The sequence below is a fragment of the Aquarana catesbeiana genome, linkage group LG02 (genome assembly GCF_042186555.1).
Source record: "Aquarana catesbeiana isolate 2022-GZ linkage group LG02, ASM4218655v1, whole genome shotgun sequence".
NCBI lineage: Eukaryota > Metazoa > Chordata > Amphibia > Anura > Ranidae > Aquarana > Aquarana catesbeiana.
In genome coordinates this window covers 543493128-543517099 of record NC_133325.1, presented here as the reverse complement: position 1 = coordinate 543517099, position 23972 = coordinate 543493128, and the positions used below count along the sequence as shown (strand labels likewise).

At 43.7% G+C, this 23972-nt stretch overlaps 1 protein-coding gene across 1 annotated transcript in view; it reads left to right on the top strand.

Moving 5' to 3' along the window:
* The window catches only part of AHCYL1 (adenosylhomocysteinase like 1), a 707570-nt gene that overhangs the window by 291584 nt on the left and 392014 nt on the right, over window positions 1-23972 (top strand). The window contains exon 8 of the mRNA XM_073615883.1: window positions 481-597. Within this exon, the coding sequence (XP_073471984.1) occupies window positions 481-597 (117 nt within the window). The remainder of the gene's footprint in view (window positions 1-480; window positions 598-23972) is intronic.

Genomic DNA, 23972 nt, shown 5'->3' with positions numbered 1-23972 from the left:
AAGCTGATTGAAGAATCAGCTTGGGTGCCGACATAGCTGGATGCCTGGACATATAAGTATCCTTATGTTAAAGATGAGCAGCTACAGTATTTGTAGCTGCTGACTTGTATTTTTTTAGAGGGAGACTGGAGCTCCTCTTTCAGCATATCCAGTGCCATTGTATAACCATACCGGTAATGGGCCCATGTCTAATCACCTGAAGGTAGCCAGCATATAACCCCTAGACTATGAATACAAGCCCCGTGTCCTGTACTCCCAAGATAAGGAATTTACAGAGAGGTTGAAATGAATTTCAACATCCAAGATTAAATCCTCTTGATATATCTGCAATTTGGTGTAGTTTTCTGTTTTTTAAAAGGGCTTCTCACTCATGGTTCATCTTTACTTAAAATCTGTTGTTGAGTTGTTTGAAGTTGAGTTTTCTTTCAGCTATAACTACATACCTAATCAGAAAGTATTTGTTTTCTGCCACTTTTACAGGCTCTATCAATTATCCAAGGCTGGTAAACTTTGTGTTCCTGCCATGAATGTAAACGACTCTGTAACCAAGCAGAAGTTCGACAACTTATACTGCTGTCGAGAGTCCATCCTGGATGGGTAAGGAGAATGTTACTGCAAAGATTGAAGGTTTAAATAATCCTTTGTATGGTAATACAAATAATTTGTACTATGTCATGGCAAAAGGTTAAATTGTATGGCAGGTTAAGAAATGTGTTTATATATTTATATTATAAAGCAAAAAAGCACATGGTACATACATAAGCAAAAACAAAAATAATTTATATGGCAGCGCTTTGGACTTATATGACACAGAACTGGCTCTTGAAGTATACTCTACTGTAGAGCCATAAAGGTATTATATTAGTCCGCTGGAGACTTGGTATTGGTGGTAAACAAAAACAAAATGTATTCAATGCCACAGAGAGGATAAGAAAACACAAAAGATAAAAATACCAATTTTGACCTATATAAACGTCTGGTTTATAAAAAAACATCCACTGACCAGTGGTATAATTCGAGTCAGTCATTCATTACAAAAGGCAAGCCTGATAAAAATACAATGTCACAGTGTTGGTGCTTACATTAAGTGTTCAAAGCCACAGGAGGATTTGCGGCAGGAACCTGCTAGTATCCTCTAACTGGAGCCTTGGCGCCCGGAACTCAAAAGTCAGGGATGATGTAATGCAAGATGCGCCGGGTGCTAGATGGAGTCAAGGAGAGCCACCGACCATGGGAAGCAAGTGAAACGCACCAAAGTGTTATCCTGTCTTGTGATAATAGTAAGGACACAGTAATATAAAGGGCATAAAACGGAAGGGAAGGGAGGAGGCTAATTGAAAATAAATTGTAAAGCCTTAGGCTCAAGTGCACCACTTCCAACGCTTTAAAAAAAAAAAAAAAAAAAAACATTACCACAGTCATTACAATTAAATTACTACTAATAATAATAAAAATATATGTAACTCTATTTTCACAAGAAATTCCATATATATTTGCCAGTTGAAAGAAAAAAAGAAAAAATATATATAAAAAACATAAAAAATTGATTCAAAGTAAATACATTTATTTAACCATTGTCAATGTTAATGCTGATCCCATAGTATCAAATTCCTACAGAGGGGACAATACATACTAATTAATAATAAATTATAAAATAATATGTCTTATGAAAAAAAAGAGGATCGAAAATACCAAACAGTAATATGTACAGAAGTGATCATTTGTTACAATACAATGTCCATAAACTCCTATTATGAGCTTTCACTTTACTGGGTTCTGTTGCGATGACATCTATTCTTAAGGCGCCTTTCACACGGACGGCTGTTCTGCCGCAGGTAAAAGCATATAATATGTTCTGTGAAATTCAAGACTTCAGGCAGTGCGATCAGCTACATTTGTACACTTAGATTACCTGCGTTTAGCTGCGTTTACATGCGGCTGCGTTTGGAACATTCTTGACATTTCTGATGTGCTTCCTGTTGCTTTTCTTTCCTTCTTGCTGCTGCTATCCGCAGGAGAAATAGTACACTGCGATTACCTGCAGTTATGTGCAGATAGCTGCAGATAGCTGCGCTAAATCGCTCCTGGACGCAGTCAATTCTATTTTTTCTATCCGCACAGAACCGCATGTAACTAAATCGCAGCTAAACGCAGTGTGTGAATGGGGCCATAGGAAAGCATTGTGTGCTTTTAGCTGCGGTAGAAAACTAGAAAATCCGCAGCTAAAAGCACCATTCTATCCGTCCGTGTGAAAGGGGCCTCATGGTTTTGTTCCTGTTCACGCGTTCCAAGGGTTTTTTTTCCAGCAGCTATGGACGTTTTTTTTTTTTTGGTCGATTCCCCCTGCATTGGTGCCAGATCTTTAGAGAGGTTCATGGTACATACATACCTACCACCTGTAGATATTGATATTTTTGAAAAAAACATCATGGAAAAAAATGATTAAAACATAAATTTTCATACTGAGCACTAGACCCTCTTTTTTTTTTTTTTTTTTTTTTTCTACTGTCTGTGTTACCGCTGGGTAGATTCACCCCTCTGTGCTGATGATCATTGTTACTGAGACGGAAGTTAAGGGATAATATTAGTTATCACCAGAGCATGAGGGATGGGGTACATCATCCAATAGGCACAAATGTTCCAGTGACTAAGTTGATTTTTCTCACTTCGGTGAAATTTCTTCTCATTTTCTGTTTTGTCTCAAGGACAAAAACTAAAGAAAACTAGGGGCACAGAGAGCAAAAAAAACCAAAAACAAACCTAAAAGGGTATTTAATCCTAAAGAATGGCTGAACATACATATTAGGCCTCATGCCCACATGGCATTTGATCTTCTGCTCTTTTGCCCCTGGCAGGAAAAAGCAGCTTAAAAGGAGCAAGTGCACACGTTTTCATACACGTTTACGTGTTTGGAAGTAATACATTTTATTGGCCAGAATATTAATTTATTTTAGCAATTAGAATGCATGAAGGTGCTTAAACGTGTCTAGTGTTTATGTGCGTCTCGTGTTTTTTTTTTTTTTTTTTTTCAACTCAAAAGCTCCTCCCCTGAACATGCTGGTGATTTTTTTTTTCTTTTTTCTTTTTCTTGGCCTGTAAAAGCTCCTCTTCTAATACGCCTATAAAAATCTGTATGCACGGACATGTAGGCTGACATAGAAGTGCTCTTACGGGCTGAATAAAAATACATTCCCAATGCCTCTAAAAAGAGGCATTTTTTTAGGCGTGTGTGTGTGTGTGTGTGTGTGTGTGTGTGTATATACCACAGCAAAGAGTGCAGGGCTTCTTAAATGCCCTAAATGTTTTTGTTCCAATGAAAACAGTACATGAGAATGTACAAAAGGTTTATTTATCATACATCATAGGACACAGAGCAGCTTTAGTAATCTTTACTTTCTGGGTTATGCACCACCTATAGGTGATTGGACACTGTAAAGAAAAGACAGAAGTTCCCTCCTAGGCATAATCTCTCTCCTGTAGGTAAGCTTCAGTTTTTTTGCCGTGTGTGAAGGTGATTATCACTACTGTGCAGCTCTCTGCACAATTTACTAGATTTCTGAACAGTTTTAGTAGGGATCAGCTGACTGGTTCTATCGAGATCCATCCCTACAGTGACCAGCTCCGAAGAATCGTACCCGGGCCCCACACCAGACAAAGAATGGATGCGATATGAGGACAGCCTGCAATTCTGCCAGCAGCACTGGACTCTGTATGTACGGAACCCTGCACCTTGTTTCATTGAATGGTGTTTTCAGTAGGATGCTATACAGGTTCAGGGCACTGGACCTTAGTATGAGTGATCAAGACCCTGGAGGCCCTATGGCAGTGATGGCGAACCTTGGCACCCCAGATGTTTTGGAACAACATTTCCCATGATGCTCACCCACTCTGCAGTGTACTTGAGCATCATGGGAAATGTAGTTCCAAAACATCTGGGGTGCCAAGGTTCGCCATCACTGTCCTATGGGCTTAGCCCACCATGATGGGTGAAGATTGGACTCATCCCAGAGGGAGGTTCTGCGGCTGGACTGGTGAATGCTTTTGGTAGCTGCTGGTTACCCCCCTCCACCTGTGTGGTTACTAGCAGTGCTGTTGCTGGGAGGTGAATGTGCTGCTGGTGCTCCGCCTTGACAGGGTGGTACTTCGTCCTAAACTGACCATCTTGTCTAAGGTGGTATTGACTTTCCATCTCAACTAGGTCATTGTATTGCCTTCTTTTTGTCTTAGACTACAGTTGGTGGAGGATAAGGCACTCCACACTTCGGATGTGGTTTGAGCAGCCAGGATCTAACTGAAGTTGACTACAGTGGTTTGAAACTCGGATTCCTTCATTGTAATTCCTGAGGGCCTGAAGAAGGGTCACGCAGCCTCCAAGTCTACTATTTCCCATTGATGAGATCAGCTGACTTCTCAAGCTTACAGTTTAAAAGGAAAGCATTCTCCCTTCCAGCTGACGGCTCATTCTACCAGGAGCATTGGTGCTTCCTGGGCCTTCTGCCTTCAAGCCTTCGTCTCAAGTTGGTAAGGCTGCTACCTGTTTTTTGGTTCGTACTCTTACAAGGTTTTACTAGGTGGATGTTAGAGCCACTGATAAGGAAATTGTCTGATGGCTTAAAGGTTATGAAGTCAGAGTTCAGACCTCACAAGGAGTCAAGCTTTCAGAACTGAAACTTTTATTGACAGATTGCTTTTTTTATACAGTAAATATTACAAGTTAAAGAGGAACTGCAGTCTGCTCACATAATTTGTAATAAAAACATCTTTGCTATTCTGAAGCTTCCCTCCAACCACTTTGCATATTATTTTCTATATACTGTGATTCTGTAATTGCCAAATATGTTGCAGAAATCTCCCTCCACTGAGTCTGGCTGCAACCATTTTAACTGTGGGCAGCTGAACCTTCTGCCTGTTTACTTTTTGGATTAACACAGACACACCTCCAGCTCTGCAGCTCTCATTGGTCCTCTTATGACTCAACCCCACCCCTTCCTGGCAAACTCTCACGAGAGTGAGAGACAAAGAGCTGTGCATGATGTCATTAGCCTAGGCTTTTTACCAGACAAGAAACAGGAAGTGGCTGTATAAGGTACTGGCAGAAAAAAAATGTTTACTATTCAAAGTTAAAACAACAAGGGCAGAAGATTTATTAGATGGAAAGTTGAAAAAATGACTGAAGGTCCGCTTCAATGAATTAACGTATTGGTGGGCGTATTTTAGTTTAACGACTTGACCTCCCTTCCTGACCATAACATTTTTTGCAATTTGGCACTGCACTACTTTAACTGGTAATTGCGCGGTCATGCAACGCTGTACACAAACAAAATTTATGTCCTTTATGTGGTTCGCGAAAAAGTTATGGCATCTACAAACTATGGTGTATATATACTGGAATTTACACAGCTTTTACTTTCTTGAGGTGCTAAAATGGCAGGGCAGTTCAACCCTCCCCCCCCACCCAAATTACCCCTTTTTGGAAAGTAGACACCCAAAGGAATTTGCTTGAGAAGCATGTTGAGCCCATTGAATATTTAATTTTTTTGTCACGAGTGTTCAAAAATTGGCAAAAGATATATATATATATTTTACACAAAGTCACTTAAATGATATATTGCTCACACATGCCATGGGTATATGTGGAAATACACCCCAAAATACTTTCTGCTGCTTCTCCTGAGTATGAGGATACCACATGTGTAAGACATTTTGGGAGCCTACCTGCTACGGGTGCCGAAAACCAATCACCGCCTTCAGGATTTCAAAGAGAGTAAATTGCTCATTTCACTTGTTACGTATCACAGTTTCGAAGGCCCAAAAATGGCAAGATAGCACCCCCCCCCCCCCCAAATGACCCCTTTTTGGAAAGTAGACACCCCAAGCTAAAAAAAATATTTTTTGCCACAAGTTTCTGGAAAATTAACAGACATTTTTTTTTTTTTTAAACAAAGTTATCACTTAAATCATATATTGCTCACACATGCCATGGGTATATGTGGAATTACACACCAGAATACATTCTGCTGCTTCTTCTGAGTATGAGGATACCACATGTGTAAAACTTTTTGGCAGTCTAGCCCCGTGAAGGGGAATCTACGTTCCAAAAAGGGGCTATTCGTGGGGTCGGGTGGTGCTATCTTGGCATTTCAGGGCGGTGAATGGTTTTCAGGGTCCTGTACAAGGCTGGACTGCCAAAAAGTCTCACATGTTGTGTCCCCATACTCAGGAGAAGCAGAAAAATTTATTTTGGAGTGTATTTTACATATACCCATGGCATGTGTGAGCAATATATAATTTAAGTGACGCTTTTTTTTTGTCATTTTTCAGAAATGTGACAAAAAATGTATTATTTGATGGACTCAACATACCGCTCAGCAAATACCTTGGGGTGTCTACTTCCAAAAAGGGGTAATTTGGCGGGTATTTGAACTGTCCTGGCATTTTATGCCCAACATTAGAACCTTATGTCACACATCATCCACTCTTCTAATCACTTGAAGAACAAGCCTTTTTTGACACTTTTTGTTTGCATGAAAACAAATGTTTTATTTTGGTAGAAAATTACTTTGAACCCCTAAGCATTATATATTTAAAGCAGGGGCCCTACAGAGTAAAACAATATGCTTTAAAATTGCGCATGTCCATGCAGTGGCGACAAACTACATACATTTTTAAAAGCCTTTACAGTTTACCACTTTAGATTTACAGAGGAGGTCTAGTGCTAGAATTAGATAAATTGTTTGTAAGGGCGCTCTGAGTAACGGGACTGAGCAGATTATTGTCTTTATTGGAGGTGAAGGGGTTCAGATAATGAGGAATCTTCAATGCACTCAGGGCAGCACTCGAGTGACCACAAACTCTAGAAACAAGATAAACAGAAAAAAGGCGCCTCTAAGTGCAATATTAAAAAAATATTTATTATCCCAAAAGGAATTAAAAACACTTACAAGATGGATGATGAGAGGAATGCATCATATGTATAATAGGGAAGGTGATCTGGCATTATATGATCCCAGTGTGTGTCAGGAGTTCCCAGAGATGTCACTGTGCAACAGAAAAACATCCCAGCAGGGGGAAGCCACAGCTCTGGAGGCACCAAAGGAGCAGCCGCACTGTCAGGATCAGCGTTGGATGCAAATCCCAGAAGTGACGTCAACGGAAGGGGACCAACAACCAGCGTGGAGCGCAAACTGGAAGTGAGATCATCAAAAAGGGATGCGTTTCTGAACTACTGATTGGTTCCTTCTTCAAGCCAATAGGAACTATTACACGTCACTTTTTGATGACTTCACGTCCGGTTTGCGGTACACGCTGGTTGTTAGTCTCCTCCCGCTGACGTCACTTCTGGGATTCACATCCAACGCTGATCCTGACAGCGTGGCTGCTCCATTGGTGCCTCCAGAGCTGTGGCTTCCCCCTGCTGGCCCTGCTGGGACGTTTTTCTGCTGCACAGTGACATCTCTGGGAACTCCTGACACACACTGGGACCACACTGCCCTTAAAGCGTCTGACCACACCAAGATTGGTGAGATAAAATGCCTTTTCAATTTTCCAATGGCTCTGTTTATATTCGGCGAAACCAAAGTGATGAAATGCTCATAGCTTCCGGTTTCTTAGGCCGTAGAGATGATTGGAGCCGTTCTGGTGTCCGATCTGCTCTATGGTCAGCTGGCGGAACCATCGGCTGCATTCTCAGGTTTCCCGGTTGGACAGGAGAGCCAGAGAAAACCGTGGAAGGCAGCAGGAGGGGGGGACATCCCCTCCCACTGCTTGTAAAAGCAGTCTAGCGGATAATTAACCACTAGGATTGCTTTAACATGAAAGCCAACCGCTGGCTGAAAAAAACTATACCAAGATAATGCCTACACCTGCAGGCATCATCCTGGTATAACCACTCAGTACGTTGCTGGTTCGTGTTTGTCATATATTGTGACGTTGTTATTTTTCATGCAGCCTGTGGGCTGAACAAAAAAAAAACGCTCGTCTGTATGCTGTTCCGACGCACCAAAAACGATGCATGCTCTGAAGCAAGTACGAGACGGAAGCGCTCGGTCTGGTAAAACTAGCGTTCGTAATGGAGATAGCTCATTCCTCACGCTACAAATTCTGTGATCTTTTAATGCAGCGCATTCTTTTGTGCTTTATAATGCTAGAATAATGAATTTGTTTCTTTATCGTACATCATAGGACACAGAGCCTCAAGTAATTACTTGGTGGTTATGGGCCTACCTTTAGGTGTTGACACTGGTATAACCAAGACAGGAAGTTGACTCCCCTATATAACCCCTCCTCCTTCCAGGAGTCCTCAGTTTTTTTGCCAGTGTCTAAGACCCCTTTCACACTTATACGACTTGTCCCACGATTTTGTACTGCAAAATCGTATGACAAGTCATTCTCCATGATTTTCAATGACTACCATTCATATTGGCACGACTTTAAGTCGTGCCAACTTGAAAGTAGTCCCTGCACTACTTTGGTCCAACTTCTATACGAGTTGTACTCCATAGACCTCAATGTTAAACCTTCAAGTAGTATGCAAATCGTACCTGAATAATATAGACACGATTTCAGTACGACTTTGTAAGCACAAGCCTGGCTTGCTGATCGGGAAAGGAAAACTTTTTTTTCCTTTCGCGATGAGTGACAGGCAGTGCTGACAGCTGTCAAGTTTTAAATGAAAAAAATGGCGTGGGTTCCCCCCCAGGGGCATACCAGGCCCTTAGGTCTGGTATGGATCTCAAGGTGAACCCCCTACGCCGAAAAATCGGCATGGGGTCCCCCCCAAAATCCATACCAGACCCTTATCCGAGCACGCAGCCCGGCCGGTCAGGAATGGGGGTGGGGACGAGCGAGCGGGCCCCCCCTCCTGGACCGTACCAGGCCGCATGCCCTCAACATGGGGGGGTGGGTGCTTTGGGGCATGGGGGGCGCCTCTTCCCGACAACCCTGTCCGTTGGTTGTCGGGGTCTGCGGGCGGGGGGCTCATCGGAATCCGGGTTTGTACCCCATTGTACCCCTACCCATTCACCTAGGGAAAAAAGTGTCAATGAAAAAACACAGTACAAGGTTTTTAAAGTAATTTATTGAGCAGCTCCGGGGTCTTCTTCTGACTTTGGGGGTCTTTCCGGCAGCTCCTCCCGGTGTCCTGATCTTCTGCCGGCTCCTCCTCTATCCTCTGCAGCTCAATTGCTAGCGGGGGCCCGGACTTCTGCCTTCTTTTCTTCCAATGTTGACACAACGCTCCCTCCAGCTGGAATCATCTCTGAGCGCTCCGCAATGGACTTATATAGGCGGTGACCCCGCCCCCTTATGAGGTCACTGTCCTGGTGCATGCTGGGACTGTGCCGTCATAAGGGGGTGTGGTCATCACCCGGTGACCACGCCCCCTAAACCGTCAGTCTAAGCATGCCCAGGGACTGTGAGGGCATAAGGGGGCAAGGTCACCGCCTATATAAGTCAGTTGCGGAGCGCTCAGAGACCATTCCAGCTGGAGAGAACGTCATGTCAACATCTCTGGAAGAGAAGAGGGAAGAAGACGATCCATAAGTCCGGGCCACCGCTGGCAAAAGAGCGGCAGAAGATAGCGGTGGAGCCGGCAGAAGATGCGGACACCGGGAGAAGACGCCGGAGAGACCCCCGAAGTTGGAAGAAGACCCCGGAGCTGCCTAATAAATTACTTTAAAAACCTGTGTACTGTGTTTTTTATTGATACTTTTTTCCCTAGGTGAATGGGTAGGGGTACGATGTACCCCATACTCATTCAAATAGGGTGGGGGGCCGGGATCTTGGGGCCCCCTTATTAATGGGGGCTCCCAGATTTCGATTAACCCCGCCGCCCGCAGACCCCGACAACCAACGGCCAGGGTTGTTGGGAAGAGGCCCTTGTCCTCATCAACATGGGGACAAGGTGCTTTCGGGTGGTGGGGCCTGCACGGCGTCCCCCATGCCCCAAAGCTCCCACCCCCTCATGTTGAGGGCATGCGGCCTGGTACGGTCCGGGGGGGGGGGGGGGCGCTCGCTTGTCCCCACCCCCTTTCCTGACCGGCTGGGCTGCGTGCTCGGATAAGGGTCTGGTATGGATTTTGGGGGGACGCCACGCCGATTTTTCGGTGTAGGGGGTTCCCCTTACAGTCCATACCAGACCTAAGGGCCTGGTATGCCCCTGGGGGGGGGGGGGCCACGCCATTTTTTTATTTAAAACTTGGCGTGGAGTTACCCCTCATGATTCGTACCAACTACTGTATGTTTTCATTTGTTAATGCCAAAGTTGTGGCAAAGTAGTACTGCTTGCAAATTGCGGTAAAATCGCGGCCACGAAATTGCGGTAAAATCGTGCGACTTTGAAGTCATATAAGTGTGAAAGGGGCCTAAGGTGTTGGTCACGAGTGAAGATGTGCTCTGAGGAGCTCCAGGGAGGGATCCATGTTGGATTTAAAAAGCCTCCACAACCGGATCCATCCTCGCCACTGAGGCCATAGGATGGTACCCGGGCCTCGCATTGAAGAACAAAGTTTTGCCTGTAAGCTTCTCTTTGAGACCTGGACCCTAGGAACCAGGACGCTTTTTGGTTTTTCATATTACCTAAAGTTGTTCCTGAGGGGTGTTATACATGGTCCAAAGGAGCGGAACCTCTTTAAAAAGGGCCCCAGTCTTTGAAGGTTTAACTACGCTGCCCGCCGTGATGGGTGAAGGTTGGATCACTGTAAAAAGTCCTATGCCCTTTTCTCCAAAAAATACATATATATATATATATATATATATATATATATATATATATATATATAGAGAGAGAGAGAGAGAGAGAGAGAGAGAGAGAGAGAGAGAGAGAGAGAGAGAGAGAGAGAGAGAGAGAGATAAAATGTATAACTGTATGCCTTAAAATGTATATTACACTTGCCTAGTAAGATGCCTTTTTCAGCAGCTCTGTGTCTCTTATTCTCTCTGGAGAAGAGACGCTTGAGAGGGGATATGATTTCAATTTACAAATACTGTACTGGTGACCCCACAATAGGGATAAAACTTTTTCGCAGAAGAGAGTTTAATAAGACTCGTGGCCACTCATTACAATTAGAAGAAAAGAGGTTTAACCTTAAACTACGTAGAGGGTTCTTTACTGTAAGAGCGGCAAGGATGTGGAATTCCCTTCCACAGGCGGTGGTCTCAGCGGGGAGCATTGATAGCTTCAAGAAACTATTAGATAATCACCTGAATGACCGCAATATACAGGGATATGTAATGTAATACTGACACATAATCACACACATAGGTTGGACTTGATGGACTTGTGTCTTTTTTTCAACCTCACCTACTATGTAACTATGTGTCTGGCTATTGCAGCATGTGTGGTCCCTGCAGCCAGAGGGGAGTTCTTAATTGAACAGATGGTGTTCCTCTTCTGAGGGATCTAAAGGGGTTACAGCAGTAGTTTATGAACATACAAAACCAGCCATTTGCATTTTTTGTATACGGTGAAGTCTTCCTTTAAAACTAGGAGCTTAACAAACACTGCTGATAAAAATTCCCTTCCCCCTCCCCTCACCTCGCCTCCTGGAGAGGTGCGGTAACAGTGTAATCAGGTTCTCACCTGAGGCTTAAAGTGGGGTTCCACCCAAAAAAACAAAAATACCTGAGAAATTCTAAAAAAAAAAACAAAAAAAATTTGGATATATATATATATATTTTTTTTACTTACCTCTAAATGCCTGTTGCTAGGTGGTCCCTCGTAGTCTGCCTCTTCCTTTGCCTGGGCTGGTGACATCACTTCCCCCTCAGCACAGGAAGGGCTCCGCTTTGCTCCCTCCCTCCTGTCAATCATCTGGGACCCATTACAGGTCCCAATTAAAAGTCAGCAGCTGCAGTATTTGTAGCTGCTGACTTTTATTATTTTTTTTTTTTTTAATGGACCCCCTGGGTGGAACTCCTCTTTAACACAGACGCTCTCAGTTCATATGCTGAAGACAGAGGTCTGTCACACTAATGCCCCGTACACACGGTCAGATTTTCCGATGGAAAATGTCCGATCGGAGCGTGTTGTCGGAAATTCCGACCGTGTGTGGGCTCCATCGGACATTTTCCATCGGATTTTCCGACACACAAAGTTGGAGAGCAGGAGATAAAATTTTCCGACAACAAAATCCGTTGTCAGAAATTCCGATCGTGTGTACACAAATCCGACGGGCAAAGTGCCACGCATGCTCAGAATAAATAAAGAGATGAAAGCTATTGGCCACTGCCCCGTTTATAGTCCCGACGTACGTGTTTTACGTCACCGCGTTCAGAACGATCGGATTTTCCGACAACTTTGTGTGACCGTGTGTATGCAAGACAAGTTTGAGCCAACATCCGTCGGAAAAAATCCTAGGATTTTGTTGTCGGAATGTCCGAACAAAGTCCGACCGTGTGTACGGGGCATAAGAGTCATAGGAGCGCTGGGCATGTAAAGGTGTGTAAACAGGCATTTCCAGCACAGGAAATATTATGGTACTCAGTATCAAAGGTTTTTCCTTATGATGACATTGTTTTCTTTTGCTAAAACTATTGTTCAGCAAATACCATAATTTGTTAAAGTGCCTCTGCTGTTGTGCTTAGCACATTTGATTTCCAGTGTACCACAAAGGTTCCACCCCCAGGCGCTGGGAACTCCAGTCATGCCTCCACACTGTCATCCTCTCCGGAGATACCTGACATGGCACGCCAGGGTGAGTCATTGGAAGCAATTGGTGGTGCAACTGCTTCTCACACTTCAGATGTGACTGAAGATGCATTCTCCTCTGCCCTGTTGGGCTTAGAAGGAAGATTAGCGGCTTTAATCGCATTCTCCATCCAAGAGGATAGGAAGCATGCTAGATCCCCCTCCCCCACCTCAAACCCTCTTTTTCCAAGGGAACAGTGGGCACAGGATGAGGTGTTATCCTCAGGTGATCACGGGGGAAAACAAGCCAAAATTTTCCTCTGTGGAGGAGACAACAGTTGATGAACCTTATGCAACCTCACAATCTGACAGATTGATGGTACAAACTCTTACAGAGATGGTTCATTCCACTTTTTATACTACTCCTGACAGAGTAAGCTGAAGGTCCAGGTCCCTTCTTTGGTTTTAAAAAAAACAAAAAAAAAACCTTTTTACAGTGCTTATTTATGCTGAATGGGATCATCTGGATAAGCATTTTTTCCCTCCAAAGAGTTTCTCAGTTCTCTATCATGGAGGAAAAATTCACAAGGGTTGGAAAGTACCAGCAGTAGATGCTGCGATTTCCAGCATCAAGATGCATAATTGCTTAAGCATCCAACAGATAAGGAGTTGGAATTCTTTTGTTAAAATCCTCCTACCAATGGCGCTATGTTTCGCCATAGATGCCATAAAAGACCCTATCCACCAGATGTTGCGCCTTGCGCTTGTTCTAAAACACATGCTTAGGACCCAGTGGTTAAAAGGGTTGGTCAGCAGAAGCATCTTGCAAAAAAGGGGTGTCTGACTTGTTTCCCTTTTCATTGGGGAAGGTTCGGTGAAATACATCCAAATGGTTTCTAGCAGTAAAGCTCTTTTGTCCAGTAGAAGGTATAAATGTCCTTTTATTTAAAGTGAAGCCACAACAGCTCACAGGTTAAGTACTCTGACGGCCAGTGTAGCCATGGGAGACTTCCTGACAGACATGGGTTCAGATCCACATGTCGGCGTTCACTAGTGAAGGAGCCACTCCTCACAGGTTAACTACTCTGACGGCCAGTGTAGCCATGGGAGGCTTCCTGAAAGACGTGGGACCTCATCCTCACGTTGGCTCCTTGTGACCTTGGACAAGTCACTTAAACTGATTCCTTCCCCTGCGCAGGGGCAGCTGTCTCTAGGCAGCGGTGACGTCCTCCACCGTCAGACTCTAGGGTATGTTTTCCAAGAAATACTGTTCAGATCTGTGCGACTTCAAGGTAGTCCCTGCACTACTTTGGTACCACTTTGATGCGACTTGAGGTCCATAAACCTCTAGAATACACAGGCATTGTTTCCTGTCACATCAAAATTGCGCCCCGACGTATTCTCGGCGGCAAAGGATCACAGTAAAATCACGCAACTTTGGGGTTGCAATAGTGGAAACTGAACCTAAGAGGAGAAAATATTCAGCCCCTGTATACATGATTGAAGATACGTTTTTCCTCCGCCCTGCAGGGCCTAGAAGGAAAATTAGCGACTTTAATCGCATCCGCTATCCAAGCATGAGAAGCGTATTAGACCCCCCTCCCCCACCTGAGATCAAGGGAAAAGTGGGTAGAGGATGAAGGATTACCCTCAGGTAATCGGGAAGAAAGGCAAACCGAGTACTCCTCTGCAGAGGAGACAACTAGAGTTGAACTTTTTTTCAGCCTCGCAATCTGAGAGATTGTTGGTACAAACCTCTTACAGAGATGATTTGTGCCTCTTTCAAGCTACCTCCAGTAGAGTCAGCTGATAGTTCTGTTTTTTCTTAGGTTCCTTGGAACCTTCACTGCCTTTTTCATGCGTTTCCTGTACATGTACAAAGCCACGCAGAAATTCAACAGATGCATTCTAGATCTAAAAGAATCTAAATCAGTTCCTGAAGATCTGCTCCTTTCTATGGAGTTGATCAAGTCAGTAGTTTCTATCCTGCAAGGAGGAAAACTTCTGTCGCCTATCGGCATCAGGGATGCATATCTGCATGTCCATATATTTCCCGCTCACCAAAGGTTTCTGCGGATCGAAGTAGAACAGCAGCATTTCAGTTTATAGCCTTGCTCTTCGGGCTAGCTACAGCACCTCGAGTGTTCACTAAGGTGCTAGCCCCACCTGTAGCCAGGTCAAGGGCACAGGGCTTAAACAGTCTTGGCATACCTAGACGATCTATTGCTAATAGACCAATCGCTGTTCGGAGTAAGGTGTACGCATTACAACCAGTTACCTGGAAAGGTCTGGATTGCATTCTCAACCTAGTAAAGTCTCCATTAAAATCGCTAAAAGAGGGCTGCAGTATTTTGGGTCTGATCATAGATACAGCCCAGAAAAAGGGTCTTCTTGCCCAGAAAAAAAAAAAAACACCACTCTATAAAAGAGTTGGTGCGGATGGTCAGGTCAAAAGGAGGTCCCTCCATTCACCTTTGCATGAGGTTGTTAGAAAGGATGGTGGCTTCATTCGAAGCAGTTCCCTTTGCCCAGTTCCATTCAAGACTGTTGCAAAACAGTATTCTATTTTCTTGGAACAAAACGATCCAAGCTTTGGACTTGCCAATGCGGCTGTCCCCAAGGGTGTCCCAAAGCCTCAATTGGTGGTTACTAAAGAATGTCCTAAAGGGTAAATACTTCAAACCACTTTTCTGGAAAGTGGTAATGACAGAGAAGACAACTGTCCAGAACCGAAAGAGTCTTGCCCATCAACATCCTAGAGATTCGGGCAGTGCGTCTGGCTCTAAAAGCCTGGACTTCCAGGTTAAGGGATTGTCCCGACAGCTTCCAATCCGTCAATGCCACAGCTGTGGCCTATATCAATCACCAAAAGGGGCACCAAGAATCTCTCAGTGCAGAGAGAAGTGAACCATATTCTAACTTTGGCAGAAAGAAATATTCCGTGCCCATCGGCAGTCTTCATTCCGGGAATGGAGAATTGGCACGCGCACTACTTGTGCCACCACCAGATTATTCCCAGGGGAATGGTCTATTCACCCCGACATGTTTCGGGCTGTTTGTCAAGGATGGGGGACTCCGTATGTAGATCTTCTAGCATCCAGTGCAACAAAGTTAGTCAACTTTGTGTCCACAACAAGGGATCCATTCGCATGCAGAACAGATGCGTTGGTGATACTGTGGGATCAGCTTTTACTGATCTATGCATTTCCCCCTATTCAGTTGCTGCCTCGACTTCTTTGCAGGATCAAGCTGGAAAGAAAACCGGTAATTCTGGCAGCACCAGCTTGGCCCAGAAGGTCATGGTATGCAGAAGTCGTAAAGATGGCAGTGGGGGATCTGTGGTCCCTTCCACAAAGGCCAGACCTGCTCTCACAGGGGCCGATATTCCATCCTACTTTATGAATGCTAAATTTAACGGCCTGGCTATTGAGACCCACATTCTGAAGAAACGTGGGCTTTCCAGGGCAGTTATTTCTACTTTAATGCTAGGAAGCCAGCTTCTAGAACTATATATTATAGAGTCTGGAAAGCTTATGTTTCCTGGTGTGAATCCAAGGGTTGGCACCCTCGGAGATATATATTATAGGCAGAATTCTTGCCTTTCTACAAGTAGGTGTAGAGATGAAGTTGGCCCTGAGTACAATTAAGGGCCAAGCCTTATCAATTTTATTTCAAAGACCACTTGCTACGCATTCTTTAGTCAGGGGTTTAATGCGAGGAGTGATGCGGATTAATCCGCCAGTTAAATCGCCCTTGGGACTTGAATTTAGTTTTGTCAGTGTTACAAAAACTGCCATTCAAACCATTACAGCATGTTCCCTTAGTTCTTCTGACTAGGAAGCTGATATTTTTAGTTGCTATATCCTCAGCAAGGAGGGTTTCAGAATTGGCTGCTCTTTCCTGTAAAGAGCCATATTTGGTTATTCATGAGGGCAGAGTGGTGTTGGGCCCTCGTCCAGGTTTTTTACCAAAAGTGGTCTTAGGTTTCCACCTGAACAAGATATTGTCCTGCCATTTTTTCCAAAACCATGTTGGTTATTCATGAGGACAGAGTGGTGTTACACCCTCGTCCAGGCTTTTTGCCAAAAGTGGTTTCAGGCTTTCATTTGAATGAAGATATTGTCCTGACATTGTTTTTTCCAAAACCATGTTCCAAAGAAGAAAAGTCACTACATTGTCTTGATGTGGTGAGAGCAGTGAAGATCTACTTAAAGAAAACTGCTCAGATTCGTAATACTGATGTCTTATTTATTCTGCCAGAGGGTCCTAAAAAAGGACAGGCAGCGTCAAAATCCACTGTGGCTAAGTGGATTTGGCAGGTTATAATTCAAACTTATAATTTAAAGGGAAAGATTCCCCCTTTTCAAGTTAAGGCGCACTCTGCCAGAGCGGTTGGTGCTTCTTGGGCAGTGCGTCACCAGGCTTCCATGTCTCAGATCTGCAAGGCCGTGACTTGGTCTTCAGTGCATACATTTAGAAAATGTTATCAAGTAGATGTAAGATGGAATGAGGATATCGCCTTCGGGCGCAGTGTGCTGCAGGCAGCAGTATAATTCCTCAAGGTCTGGGGGTACCCTACGGGTTGTGTCTCCCTCCCCTCAAGTAGCATTGCTATGGGACATTCCACCAAGTAATTACTTGAGGCCCTGTGTCCTATGATGTACGATAAAGAAAATATGATTTTTAAAACAGCTTACCTGTAAAAATCCTTTTCTTGGTGTACATCATAGGACACAGAGCTCCCGCTCCTCTGTTTTATGGGGTGACAGTATATTGCTTATATTGCTTGGCTACAAAAACTGAGGACTCCTGGAAGGGGCAGGGGTTATATAGGGGAGTCAACTTCCTGTCTTGGTTATACCAGTGTCAACACCTGAAGGTAGGCCCATAACCACCAAGTAATTACTTGAGGCTCTGTGTCCTATGGTGTACACCAAGAAAAGGATTTTACAGGTAAGCTGTTTTAAAAATCCTATTTTTGCTGCTGATATTCACACAGAGTTCTCACAAACGTATTTCTTTATTATTTCTCATGATCTCATGAATAATATTTTATTTTTTTTAAGCCAGGTCTCCATAATAATGTTTAGAATTTATTTTTTCTAGTCATCTTTTTTTATTATTTTTTATTTTATCAAAATCTCCTTTTTTTTGGATTGTTGAAAAATTATTTTCTAGTGATCTCCATAATTTGTTTGTGTGTCAAGTTACCACAATAACATTATTATCTTGTATTTTTTAACCTCAAGGAGGCTGGTTGGTGTCCCTTGTTAATTTGACATTGTATTTTTGAAATGTACCTGCCTACTCACAAACAAACTGTCCTATTTTTAGAAAAACACATAGGCAAGTATTTTCAGAAAATAAAATCTCCATTTATTCTGGGTAACAAAATAAGGAGGAAGGCAACGCTGGAGAAACTTTTGGAATTTGCGAAGCCTTTTGGCCCCCAAGTGCAGACATCAAGTCTGTGGAAAAAAAAATTGTTATTTTGAGGAGTCCATATAATTTGGAGCCCAATCTGGTCCAGGACTCCCAGAGATCAGGACCAGCAGCAGATGACATATATGTCCTCAGGCTGTGGCACTACACCAGCCTGCGTCTTCTGTCAGACCAGACTGAACCCAGACCATCACTTTCTTCTCTTCACTGCAGCCTTCCCTTCACGCTCCCCTGCAGCCTTCCCTGCAGCCTTCCTTGGAGGCTGTGGCTCTGGTGGTGGATTTGTGGCAGGAGGAGGAGGATGGGCGAGCTCATATACGTGGCTGTTCTCAGTCAGCTGGCCCCTCAACCCCTTCTGAAGGGCCTCAGCAAAAATTCCCTCACAGAGGAAGCCTTGGCCCCATCCAATTTCATCAATCTAGTGGCTAGATAGCAGCCATAGGCCTCTTCAGCAGGGGGGCTTCTGAGGACATCAGTTGCTTCCCTAATGAGGCCCAGTGCTGCCTCCTCCATGATCATCCCCTTCCTGGGCATTTTTGTTGTAAGGCGGAGGGGAGGCACCTGGGATTGGGTGAGGCTCCTACTGGGCCCGCCCACCTCCTGGCTGACACTGGGCACGGCCTCCTCCTGCCTGCCACTTTCCAGACCCTCCTCCTGGCTGAGCTCATCCCGTGTATAAAAAAAGGACATAGTTTTAGTTTTTGCTTCATCACCTTAATTACATTAATGTGGCGAGGAAGAAGGAGCGCTTTCAATAAAGCGTCCACATGCTATCTGTGTAAGCATTCGCATCCTGTCCTTCAAAGAGCTGACCTGCTCTAGTAAGAGCAATTAGTTCTGCTTGTTGTGCTGAAGTTACTTGTAGTGGTTTACTTTCTAAGATAATGTCTGGGAGCATGACAACTGAGTAACCAGTCTTGTATGTGTGATCGTCAGGACATGTACAGCTACCGTCTACAAACACATGTAAGTAATCAGGGTTTGGCGTGTCTTTTGAATCAGAACATGGTGAAGTAGATTCTAAAAGCTGTTGATTACAGTCATGTTGAGGAATAGGATCAGTTTCTAAGAGAGAGTGTAGAAACCTGACTTGTGGTGTTGTCTCTGAACATGATTTGATTTCAAGGTTCTGTGTGTTAAAGAGTATAACTTCATAGCCACTTGTACGTTGTGCTGTCATATGCTGAGTACTCATGTTCTGCATAAGGTGAACTACCGAATGTGTTGTGTATAATGTTGTATGTCCTCCCAATGTGATTTTGGATGCCTCCTTTACAGCCATTGCACAAGCCGCGAGAGCTTGGAGACAAGAGGGCCTCCCCTGAACCTGCACGGGTAATTTTTTTGACAGATATGCATCTGGTCTCAAAACCCCACCATGTCGTTGTGCTAGAATTCCTGCAAACGCTGGACCTGAGACTACACAATATAAACAGAATAGTTTATTATGGTCAGGTAGACCCAATGCAGGTGCCCTTGAGAGGGACGCAGTGAGGGTGGCAAATGCTTGTAGCATTTCCTCAGTCCAATTAATCATTTTTAGAGAGCCCAACAACATAGCTGCTCTAAGGATCGAATCCCAGTGTGAGCAATCGGGTATCCATTGTCTGCAGTAGACAATTGAGCCGAGGAAGGAGAGAAGCACGGCTTTCTCCTTTGGGGGACTGAGGCACGCAAGTGCTTTGACCCGAGCTGGTGATACCCTTTGTTTGATTATACACCCCAAATGCTCAACCTGCGACCTGCACCACTGGATCTTTTTGCAAGACGCCAAGTGACCTTCTGAGGCGAGGTGATGTAAAAGGTGCTCAGAATCGGACTCACAGCGTCCCTGGCTCTCACTACACAGCAGTAGGTCATCTACATATTGAAGCAGTATGGAACCCTGAGGAGGTGTCCAGTCGCCAAGGGATCGTTTCAATACCATAGAGAAGGCTGCTGGGCTGTTAACAAATCTTTGTGGGAGCCGTGTTCAGGTTAATTGACCCGGCCCCAAACAAAACCAAAGATCCTTTGTGCGTCCTCCCCAACCGGTACACAAAAAAAATGTGTTCCATGGACTATTTCCTTTAGTATGCTTTCCTTTCTGTATTCTTCAATCAATGGTGAAATGCCCTGCAGTTTTTATTCTGTAAGAGGATATTGTTTTTGAAAGTGTGGTATTGTGTTGGGTTTGAAAGTAGGAGAGTAAGGTGTACAATTAAGATGTCCTACAGAGATTTTTTCCTTAGCCCAAATTGGGTGAATTTTTAGCGGATAGGTAGAAGCATGTAATGTCCCCTGAAGTCTTGATATTTAGGATTAGTCAAGTCACATAGTGGAGACTTTGCTGTCAATCAACCTTCTTGGTTAAATCTTACATTGAGTCTTAAAGCAGACATTAAGTCTTTTCCCATTAGGGAAAGGTCAGTCAGTCAAAACAGCAAAACACATAGTTGTAAGAGGTTCGTCCTGTAATGTACTAACTTGTAATGGAGGAGTCACTTTATGTTGGACGTCAGTTCCATTAATACCCATTGAGCAACCCTCTGTACATTCTGGAGTAATAAACCTATGATCAGTGAGTGATATGTTTTATGTAGACGAACCTTGTTAGTGTGTACACTTGTGTCCCCTTTGTATGCTTTCTGCCAAGCTAGTCCTAGTTGTACCCAAAAATTATCCCACCCTTCAGGTTTGTCATAGGGATCTGCCGCGATAAAAGCTGCCGCTACATTAAATTTAACCATGGTTTTAGGGTATACTGCTTGAATAATGATTTGGAGATCTTCTGCACTCATCCTAGCTCCTGTACAATACCTTTTTAGAAAAGCTGCAGCAGCTCTGGGATCCTTTCTAGGTTTAGGGCAGGTGTCCCTTATATCTTTAATTAGCCGACGGGGAGGGGGATCTGAACCTGAGTATTACCTATCGTGATCAAAGAAAGGGCCTTAGAGGGTTCCTTCTCTTTGTTTGAAGAACAAAGGATTATCTGACCCGCAGACTCTACTTCTTGTAGTGTTATAGCTAGTTCTTCTGATTTTTTTTTTTCTTTTTAGCCTCTTTGCTTCCCTCACTTCTTTCTCCCTGTCTTTCCTTTCCTACATTTTACAACATTTCATCATATATTTACAATCCCAGTCACCCGGGGGGTAATTGTGTCGATTTATGCGTCCCACAAATTTCCAATACCTCCTCCCAATCTTCCACGGAACATGGTCCCGATGATCCCAAGCCTGAAAGATGCAACTGATGTGCACAAGTTTGTTCATTTTCCCAAAAAGGATTGACGCAATTTTAGAGCTCCATACACCAGTCCTGTATTTTAAGAAAGCATCAAATGCTCTCTATAATCCTATAAGTCCGACCAGCCTAGCGGGACATCATTTAACCATTAAAACTATGCGACTTCTTTATCCCAGGAGAGCCAGCCTAGCAATCCTCGAGATTATGCGACCTCTTTATCCCAGGAGAGCCAACCTAGCAATCCTCGAGATTCTAAAATTAAAAAAAAACAATAGGGGTCAATCGTGCCAGGATAAGTGAAAAGGCTTCGCAAAATGAGTTTACGAAGTTCCACTCACTTGTCAGTCGATTACCCCACTTCTGGTACCATTTCTGTTAAGTCGCCCCATTTCTCCTTTGAACCTGGGTTGGACCTATGGGTGTATGGATAGAACTCTCTGATCGATCGGGTAATCAAGACACACACATGGGATGGTGAATCAAAATTACAATGGTTTACTTGGTTTGCATATATCTTATACACTTACAGAGAGAGAAAAACCTCCCTCTTATTATCAGCCAATGAGATTGAAGCATAGACTTTATGAAAAAATAAGCATAAAACGTCATAAACTGCATATTCTGCTTGGAGACATCTCTCAGGCTATGTTTAAATATAAGACAAAATGAAGCTACGTAAATTAGGCAATTTGCCAATGTTCCAGACACCCAACTTCTAACTTGTTATAACTTTGTTATTCATTGTCTATATTAAGTGTCAGACTGACCACATGTACATCCTGTATCAGCACATAGCATCCTTGTATCTAACTTTTGCAGCCTACATTTCTAACTTTCTATATATCAAAGCAAAATACATTTCTTCTTGTATAACTTATTATAATGACTTAAAGCAGTACTCTAACTCCTTACAATCACACACAATTTTTAGCTCATGACTTGCAAATTGAATGTTAATAAATAGAAAAGACTATCATTCTGACCCCAGCATTTTTCATTCTTGTCCCAAACATTTTTGACCACTACTGTCTATTGCGTAAATCTCATTGTTTTAAATCATTAATTTGTTATCAATTATAACATCTAGTTTAGCATCATTAATATTAGGACAATAAATATGTCTAAAAAAATCTACCTGGCTCCAGCTGGGCGCATCCACTTCTTTCAGGATGGAAGGCCCAGGTTGTTCCTCGTCAGGCTCTGCTGGGGTTGAGGAAAGGGTGGAGGGAAGGCTGCAGGGAAGGGTAGAAAGTCATTCCCTGGCTTCAGTCTGGTCGTCCAGAAACCGCAATTTGTTGAAGTACCACAGCCTGGGTACATATACCTGCGCTGCTGCGGATCCTGATCTGAGTGGTTTCTGGATCTTATTATCCTTCTTATACATGTTCCTCAAGATCCCAATTTTCTTTTCCAAGAACTGGATGGTTGCATCCGGGACCCGAGGCTTCACAAATTCCAGAAGTTTCTCCAGCGTTGATCTCCTAGCTTGTTTATTATAATATAAGCTGTGTTTCACCTCCCACAAATTCCTCACCTCCCTGTACCTGTCTATGAAACTGGCCATGATTTCTGGGTCCTTAAAGTGATTCATATTTGCTGTAAGACAATACACAAGACAAAAACACTAATGTCAGCCTAAACTCTCATAATCTTAATTTTCAAAATATTTATTGGTTTTCCAACAAAAAAGGTTGAACAAAACATGAGTCATAAAGATAGTTTAGTCTTAACAAATACAGTTGGACCCCGATGGGGTTAAGCTATTCAAGAAACAACAAGTGTTAGGAATCAGGCTCCGGTCTGTGACTATAACAAATTTTCATAGAGATTATGACCTTTGGCCTAATAGGGAGATTTTCTAGACTATCCTTGGAGTAGTTGGAGGAGACCTGAGAGAATCCGCCGGCACCCCAAGAGGGAACACACTGTGACCGGCAAACTCTCAATCAGCTCCCCCCAACCCCCCCAAAATTATGGCTGGAAATGTAGGTATTCCTAGTAGGGAGCCACTATCTGTGTAAAGTTAACCCCTGAGGATATCTATCCTCTGGGGTCTCAAGTGTAACTAAAACCATCTAACTGTATGCGTCTAAAAACGAAAAGTAGACAAAGAAGAAGGTGAGAGAGAGAAGTTGAGAGGGGGGGGAGAAGGAAGGAGAGGGGTATAGAGAAAAGAGCCATCCCGCGGGAGGGAACCCCGCACCCCTACAACAGCCATATGTATTATGTCTGCATTCCAGGAATCAAGGAAATACCAATGAATTTTGCCCAGGGCTCCCAAATAGCTTCAAATTGTTCTTTTGTGTTGTTAAGAATGCTGGCGAGCTTCTCTTGGGCCATAATCCAGGAGATTTTTCAGATCGCCGCTTAAGGGACACTTTGGGTTTTTTCCAGGCCTTGGCAATGGTGAGCTTAGCGCCCAAAAAATTAAGTGAATTAGTTTACGGGCAAGTTTCGGAGCCTTGGGCAAATTATCATTTAGGAGCGCCAAAGCTGGGGTTTTCGGGATTTGGACATTAGTGATTTTCCTGATCAGGAGGAAAATCCTATTCCAGAATGTCCTCACTCTCGGGCATTCCCAAAATATGTGGGTCAGCTAGCCCCTAAGTAGACAACCCCTATAACACCTAGGGTCTGCCGAGGTGAACATTTTGGATAATCTGTCCGGGGATAGATACCA